General features: G+C 42.3%; 2 protein-coding genes and 2 non-coding genes across 6 annotated transcripts; all 4 read right to left on the bottom strand.

Moving 5' to 3' along the window:
* Positions 1 to 728: 728 nt before the first annotated feature.
* akip1 (A kinase (PRKA) interacting protein 1) lies at positions 729 to 2325 on the bottom strand. 3 transcript variants are annotated; one of them, XM_035790636.1, is made up of 5 exons: positions 2212 to 2325; positions 1761 to 1979; positions 1545 to 1631; positions 1347 to 1457; positions 729 to 1170 (listed from the first exon to the last, which is right to left on the bottom strand). In XM_035790636.1, exons 2-5 carry the CDS (start codon positions 1908 to 1910, stop codon positions 1027 to 1029), a joined length of 492 nt encoding a protein of 163 aa, XP_035646529.1. In that variant the 5' UTR covers positions 1911 to 1979; positions 2212 to 2325; the 3' UTR covers positions 729 to 1026. The 3 variants fall into 3 exon arrangements, with proteins under 3 accessions (XP_035646529.1, XP_035646531.1, XP_052321433.1); XM_035790638.2 differs by having other exon boundaries at positions 1761 to 1897; positions 2212 to 2275; XM_052465473.1 differs by having other exon boundaries at positions 1761 to 2273.
* A 1221-nt stretch (positions 2326 to 3546) lies between these two features.
* On the bottom strand, positions 3547 to 6414 carry LOC118396432 (60S ribosomal protein L27a). Its single transcript, XM_035790639.2, has 5 exons — positions 6313 to 6414; positions 5674 to 5737; positions 5507 to 5582; positions 4689 to 4863; positions 3547 to 3719 (listed from the first exon to the last, which is right to left on the bottom strand). The coding sequence occupies exons 1-5, from the start codon at positions 6313 to 6315 to the stop codon at positions 3591 to 3593; spliced, it is 447 nt and encodes a 148-aa protein (XP_035646532.1). The 5' UTR covers positions 6316 to 6414; the 3' UTR covers positions 3547 to 3590.
* Positions 4273 to 4403, bottom strand: LOC118396784 (small nucleolar RNA SNORA3/SNORA45 family). The gene has a single exon (XR_004828266.1). It is a non-coding gene; the product is annotated as a small nucleolar RNA SNORA3/SNORA45 family (small nucleolar RNA).
* Positions 5205 to 5336, bottom strand: LOC118396785 (small nucleolar RNA SNORA3/SNORA45 family). Its single transcript, XR_004828267.1, has one exon. It is a non-coding gene; the product is annotated as a small nucleolar RNA SNORA3/SNORA45 family (small nucleolar RNA).
* Positions 6415 to 7542: the final 1128 nt, after the last annotated feature.

Below are 7542 nucleotides of genomic sequence, written 5' to 3'. Positions count from 1 at the left end.
GCATGGCAAATGTCTATTAATCAGAAACACTTGCTGCAAAGTTCCCTATTCAAGAGTTGTCGGAGAGCTAAACAGCTTTTCTTTGTAGCCTACACTTGGGTTTTCCACTTGACAAAGTCAAAATTGGCTACATTGTAAAACTTCATGAAAACAAATGAGCTTTTTGTTCTTTAAGGTTATGGTTAGGCTAAGGTTAGCAGTGTGGTTAAGGTTAAAATGAGAGTTCAGTTTAAAATCTGATTTTAAGAAAATAAAATGTAGAAATAGACAGGGTTTATGGCTGTGGCTGTGTTAACTAGTGACGACCCTACACTTGACCGCCTTGCCATGGAGCAAATTAAAATGCAAAAAGTTCACACCTCCCCCTTTAACAGCAAATTACCATAATCGATACATTTCACTTATTGAGCTAGTCTGCCTGTCACAACTGAAATGGTGCTCACATAACTTTAATGAGCTGGCTAAGGTTAGCATGCTAGCTAGTTACACTGACAGCTGTCAGTCAGTGCCCCATTTGTTGATATTTCTCTGCTACAAGTGGAAATCGCCACAATCCCATCCCCAATTCCTGAATGCATATTAGCAGCCTGCGTCAGTCTTCGAGGTGGAACCTAAACAAGAATGTACACTTTAGGACAGGAATTACGCAAAATAGGGGCAACAACTTCCTCGGTGGTGGCTTTTAAACATTTGCTTGAGTTGACAAGAAAAACTGTGCCAAAAACAAATTACCTTTGATATAAAATATACTTTATTATACTGATATGGTATAAAAAAAATACATAATTACGTGATGCATTTAGGCAGACATTTGACAATAAATCATTTAATATAAAAAATGTAATCCTGATCAGATCATCAAAATATGACTTCTCATTTAGCAGCAAATTAATAAATGTATTACTGTCGCTCTAAAGCGACAAATTCATCCAGAAGACAAGACTCACTTGAAAATACATATGTAAACGTTCCGATTGGACGGTTTTGTTATTCGTAGCAGAACGGTCAAAGGGGATTGGTTAGGGGTTAGAGGTGAAAAGTGAGGTTCATACTCTCTCCTGCATTAATGCGTACTAGCCGGGTCTGTTGCTGCGAGTCCTGCGTTCCCGCGGTAATCGCATAGGTACCTGGTGACACCTCAATGTGGAAATCCTCAGGTGATGACCGTGCCTGGAGAAACACAAGCATACCTTACTATCTCAAACACATGACTATGACAAGTAAAGCCATTTCAAATTGAATTTTTTGTTGACTTTCTCCATTTGAATGTATGGGATCTGTCCTAAACTTCTAAAATGTACAATATGAAATGTTGCTGCACTTAAAAGGCTGTAACTTTGCTTTACATGTTTCCTGATCTGCAATGAGGTCCCTGGGCATTGGTGAGATTGAGAATGGTATCTGCACACATGGGTTCTCTCCTTTTCCATAGGCTCATTCTCCGACGTGTAAAAGTTCTGTAATACAAACAAAAATCCACCCAGCATTCACAAATGCATGCACCAAATAAGGGCAATAGGATTGGGTTGGAGCACATACAATACCTTGCATTGATATGTTGTCTGGCCCATGAATTCCGCTATGGTCTCAAAAGCATCATCCAGGCTTGTGTGGGCTGAGTTTCCCAGAACCTAAAATATGGACAGTTGGGGATGATATAATAAAGACACCGTTTCCAAAAATACTCATTAGCCCATATAGTTCAGAGATCAGAGAAAAGACGATAGCGAAGACAGAAAAACAATTACACGTAGGCCTACCTCACTCCCGGCATTGCCATCCGTTGGTGTTGTATTGGGAGACGGACTCGTCCAGTCTACGCTCCGTCTCGACGCTCGCCCCAGTACTTCCAGGCCTAGTCTGGCGGAGCGGCGCAGGGATGACTCCAGCTGCCAGGCTTGTGTTGCCATGCGAAAATACGGGGAGTCAAATCTCTGCCGTACCCGAGACACTGACAAACGACCCTTTTATGACAAGGACTAAAATGGTAGCATAATGTTAACGTGACATAACGCGGCCGTCACAACCTCCCTTGGATTGTGGTGCGCTCTAATTATGTGGTTGCGTATCATAAATATGACAGAGCACGAGCAGCAACCACTCCATTAGATCCCTAGAAATTCGAAAATATGTTTAACATTAATTAATTCCATCTTATCCTGTGAATTTGTATGGACGAGACGAACAATTTATTCACGTAAAGTTACTTACCCAAACACTTGGGCCTGTTTTGGCTATTTTTGTGCGCACTAAATTTGCCGTAAAGATTACGTCGTCACATTTCCGGTCTAGGGCACCGCCCTTATCTGAATTGGCTCAAACCAGCTCATTCTCTCAGCAAATTAGTCCTGTATTATGGTAAGTGTCACGATATTTCGAATAATTTTTCAAATATTGAACATTAATTTAAAAATGGGCATTGTTCATGGCCTGAATCGTCATTTGATGTGCTGTGAAATGGTTAGAATGCTGGATGTAATAATGTCTAGACTCAAAATAGTTAAAGAATGTTCTCTTTTATGTTGTTTTAATATACGTATGTAACAGACCACTTTCACAAAGATATCAAATACCCAAACGACATAGGTATTCCAACTTATAGCAGACAAGTCTAGAGATCAAAATAACTGCCAAAAGAGTGATACAGCCGTCTAAGGCACTGCATCTCAGTGCTAGAGGAGCCAAGACACCCTGGTTCGAATCCAGGCTGTATCACAACCGGTCGTGATTGGGATAGGGCAACGTCATCCGTGTTTGGCCATCATTGTAAATAACAAATTATTCTTAACCGTCTTGCCTAGATAAAAGTTCAAATAAACACATTTGATTCACCAGTAATCAAACCCTGGTCCTGCAAAACCATTTGGGTACAGGTTGACACAGCCAAACACTGACACCTCATTCATCCAATTATCTAGTTAATGTATTCAAGGCAATTTGTAAATCAGTGAATCTGTCCAGGCAGCAATCTCTCAAACACAGCGATTCTCAACTGGTGTCACAGTGGGAGTATAAATGTAATGAAAAAAATACATCTGAATTTAAAACCGAGACTACGCATTATTGAATAACTTAATCTCTGAACAATTTCACTCCGTTTTCAAGAGCCATTAGCACCATTTAGCAGATTTTGTAGTTCCAAACCAGTGAGTTTAACATTCAAGATGGGCAAAAATTACATTTTATATAACTGCTAGGTACTATCAATACAGCAGTAAAAATATTTTTTTCCCATATTGCATTTAGGCGACAAAAAAGTGCTGCAAATATTGGGTGAAATTGTTTAACTTGGGTCCCGAGGCAAAACCAATTGAGAACCACTGCTCTAACACCTTAATTAGCATAGTCAGATTAGTACATGTTGAGTTGGAACAAGTCCACACACCCGGTAGTTACCAGGAACAGGGTTAGTGACCAATGGCAAAGGCATTCTATGCAGCAAATCAATACATTCTCAGTTCCTTGCGCAACAACTTTTACCTGACAATGTGTGAGATGAGCTTCAGACAACATTTACATCTTCAACAGACCACAAGACAAAGCCAATCCAATTTATACAGTTTATTCTTGCAAAAAACATTGACAGGAGCTTATGCCATCAGCACGCAGGCTCCTCCCACTGCCTTGATCTTCTCCTCTGCCCGTCGACTGAAGAACTTTGCCTTGACGATCACAGGTTGCTTGGGCAGTTTGCCTTTGCCCAGCACTTTGAAGTAGCCCTGTGGAGACAGAATCAAAATTGCTTAACACAGCTACACAAAAAGTTTGACATTTCATTGAGTCGCCCACCTTCCCACAAAGTCAGTCCTATTAAGTACATGGCCCCACATGCTGCATCTGCTAAATTAATGATTCCAAACAATAGGCAGCAGCTCCAGTTACGCAAGTATAAAGACATGCATGGCCATCTCAAACTACTAGCTACCATCTATATCCACTTGATAAACCCTCATAGCAGCTCCTTTCACACCAATGCAAGTCTAAGATTCAGTGCCAGAGGTCAGCATGGCTACAACAAACCTGATTTTTAAGTCTAAACCATTGACACCCTGGAGCTACTGGTCAAGAAGCCCATGTTATTCACCAACCGCAGCATGCAGTCATTTGTGCAAGCCTCCAATTAGTATTTCATTACATCAGTATAGTTTGAATGGCCAGCTAGTACACAAGCAAGTTCTCCACAGCCCAAAGTCAGATAATTATGCATGACAGAGTGTAAAGGCCAAGAGCTCCTGCTCAAACATGGCTAGAACAGTCCTGGCAACGTATAACACTTGTAACTGTCCATGTGGCCGATTGACCTATTACAGGGCCAGCCGGTGAATAGGAACAGTCTTCACTCTTAGAGAACTCTAGCACACCAAAACAATGGTGTTTGTCAAGATGTGACTCTGAGTCTCTGACAGCATCACCCAGTGTGGCACACTGAACACAAAGCTATTTATAAGCTACTAACCAGGGGACTGATGACCTGAATCAGGTGTTAGCACTGGGCTAAATAAAAGGCCTGTAGAGTAGACTGGTCATATAAAAAAAAAAAATTCTACATTGCCATAACGAGGCAAGTCGAATGGTTCCTAAAATAAAGCCGAATCTACCTTAACAACCATGACACCTAAAGGGGAATATATGCATGAACCAGCACCTGGGACCAGACATATGGTGCTCTGGGGAAATGTAATACTTACAGCACGCACGGCATCAATGATGGGTGCAGGGCCTTCGGGCTTCTTGGCATAGTTGAGCCTGGTCTGCTCACTCACGAGTGTCCACAGTTTGTCCAGGTTGACAGTGGGGCAGTGCACGGTGTTCCTCTTGAGATGGTAGTGTCTCATGCCCACCTTACCAAAGTACCCGGGGTGGCTGTGGAAGCACAGAGACCAGACAGGACACACCAAGCATATTGTATTAAACCAAATTCTTACTGGTGATGAGGTTGAAGCGCAGTCTTAACACTGTCATGACAATGTAATCAACAGATGACATCAGAAGTGGTGGGACTGAAACCTCAACCAGAAAGCAAAACCCATCAACAAAAAATAAACACAGGACTTTGTATGTGTTGTCAATAGTAACTTCACAGCATGACAAGACAATCTGTCGCACAAAATGAACGCGACAAGGAATTATTTCATCCTACAGCCGAAAGTAAAGTGAGCAAAAAAACATCTTATAGTACTAGAGGTGTTGGCAAAAATATCAACACTTGTAACTGCCCATGTGGGTGACTAGCCTATGAGAGAGGCCAGTCGGTGAATAGGACCAGTCTTCACTCTTAGAGAACTCTAGCACACCAAGACAATGGTGTTTGTCAAGATGAGACTCTGAGTCTCTGATAGCCTCACACACTATGCTGAGGATCACTCACTCTTAAAAAACACAACATTGATCATGTTTTCTTATTACTCATGTCACCAAACAATAGTGTACACCTACAGTAAAGGTTCACAACGAATATGTTTCATTGTTCCTTACTAAAACAAAAATGTAAAAGTACTCTACTCACTATTTGTCGAAGTTAATTCTGTGGTGATGCATGCCACCGGCATTACCACGACCTCCAGGATGCTTCCTGTGCTTGCCTAGGACGAGAGAGAAACAGTTCTCACACGTTTTGCAATAGCTACCATTACTGTCCACAAGTATCACCAATGTTGACCATGCTCAACTCACCGATACGACCATGTCCGTGGCTGACGTGCCCACGGAGCTTCCTGGTCTTGGTCTTCTTGGTAGGCTGCAAGACATAATTTACTTTAGGATAACAAAATAAATATCATGATTGGACAAGATGTAGGAGACATTTATCCATGTCAATAACCAAACAGAATACTTCATGACGGGTTGCAAGAACGAGATAAATAGAACACATACATACGATCGAGCTTCCACTTCGCTTTCACGCGACCCTACTTATGGCAGGCAACGTTTGCGACTAATAGATTAGCTAGTAAACTAAACTACCACAACATATGTGGTAACAATGGCTGATGTTGCAAGTATTTCGATATAAAATATTTTACAAGGACTGTCCATTTGAGTTTCGTGACAGAATTAAGAATGAACGAAATTGTAACATTGTCAGTAAACGTGGGTCGCTACCAAGCAAAGGCCTGAATCCAATATTCGGGAGAGCTCGCCTGTTTACAACGTTTTTCTACCGTATTCTCCTTAATAATGACAATGGATAGGAACAATGTCTATAACACATATGACAACTAAACAAATTTGTGATTTTTCTACTCGTACAACACAGGATGGACATAGATTTCAACCTAATTTTACAGCAGAAGTATGCACGACGGCACTTACCATCTTGGAGGAGAGTTGAAAGAGGAACGCGAATCTGAAATCTCACGGTTTTGTACGAGATTTACTGCCCGACAACTTTCATGGAATCCAACAGCGACATCAGACGGACACCAAGAGGAATAGAGAATAAACATCGATCATTTGACCTCGTTTATGAAACAGTGATATTCATTATTGAATTCGATTGAATGAGAATCCTTTTTTTTTTTACCCAACCAAAACCAAATGATTAACCTTTGTAGGCCTGCATCAAACTGAAGTGAAAGCAAAAGTCAATAGGCAGTCTGTAATTTCTAATTAATCAGAAATATTGAATGGGGTATTTCCTCTATGCTCTGTTTATGTTCTGTTTATGTCACACATGTAGCAGAGAGAGAGAGAGAGAGAGAGAGAGAGAGAGAGAGAGAGAGAGAGAGAGAGAGAGAGAGAGAGAGAGAGAGAGAGAGAGAGACTGTAGCAAAGATCTCAATTGGAGTAACACCAAGTTCATTTTTTTTTTACATTACATTTAAGTCATTTAGCAGACGCTCTTATCCAGAGCGACTTACAAATTGGTGCATACACCTTATGACATCCAGTGGAACAGCCACTTACAATAGTGCATCTAAATCTTTTAGGGGGGTGAGAAGGATTACTTACCCTATCCTAGGTATCCTAGGATAGGGTAAGAGGTGGGGTTGCAGGTGTCTCCGGAAGGTGGTGATTGACTCCGCTGTCCTGGCGTCGTGAGGGAGTTTGTTCCACCATTGGGGAGCCAGAGCAGCGAACAGTTTTGACTGAGCTGAGCGGGAACTGTACTTCCTCAGTGGTAGGGAGGCGAGCAGGCCAGAGGTGGATGAACGCAGTGCCCTTGTTTGGGTGTAGGGCCTGATCAGAGCCTGGAGGTACTGAGGTGCCGTTCCCCTCACATGGCAAGCACCATGGTCTTGTAGCGGATGCGAGCTTCAACTGGAAGCCAGTGGAGAGAGCGGAGGAGCGGGGTGACGTGAGAGAACTTGGGAAGGTTGAACACCAGACGGGCTGCGGCGTTCTGGATGAGTTGTAGGGGTTTAATGGCACAGGCAGGGAGCCCAGCCAACAGCGAGTTGCAGTAATCAAGACGGGAGATGACAAGTGCCTGGATTAGGACCTGCGCCGCTTCCTGTGTGAGGCAGGGTCGTACTCTGCGGATGTTGTAGAGCATGAACCTACAGGAACGGGACACTGCCTTGATGTTAGTTGAGAACGACA

Source organism: Oncorhynchus keta, chromosome 17 (genome assembly GCF_023373465.1).
Source record: "Oncorhynchus keta strain PuntledgeMale-10-30-2019 chromosome 17, Oket_V2, whole genome shotgun sequence".
Lineage (NCBI taxonomy): Eukaryota > Metazoa > Chordata > Actinopteri > Salmoniformes > Salmonidae > Oncorhynchus > Oncorhynchus keta.
Note: the sequence above shows the minus strand (reverse complement) of the source record. Positions and strands in the feature narration are given on the sequence as shown.

Coding starts and splice junctions, on each gene's coding strand:
- akip1 (XM_035790636.1), bottom strand. CDS start 1,910: ATGGCAACACAAGCCTGGCAGCTGGAGTCATCCCTGCGCCGCTCCGCC. Junction 1,458..1,544: donor AGACAACATATCAATGCAAG/GTATTGTATGTG, acceptor TTTGTATTACAG/AACTTTTACACGTCGGAGAA. Junction 1,171..1,346: donor CATTGCAGATCAGGAAACAT/GTAAAGCAAAGT, acceptor GTGTTTCTCCAG/GCACGGTCATCACCTGAGGA.
- LOC118396432 (XM_035790639.2), bottom strand. Junction 4,864..5,506: donor AGAATTAACTTCGACAAATA/GTGAGTAGAGTA, acceptor GTGCTTCCACAG/CCACCCCGGGTACTTTGGTA. Junction 3,720..4,688: donor TCATTGATGCCGTGCGTGCT/GTAAGTATTACA, acceptor CTGTCTCCACAG/GGCTACTTCAAAGTGCTGGG.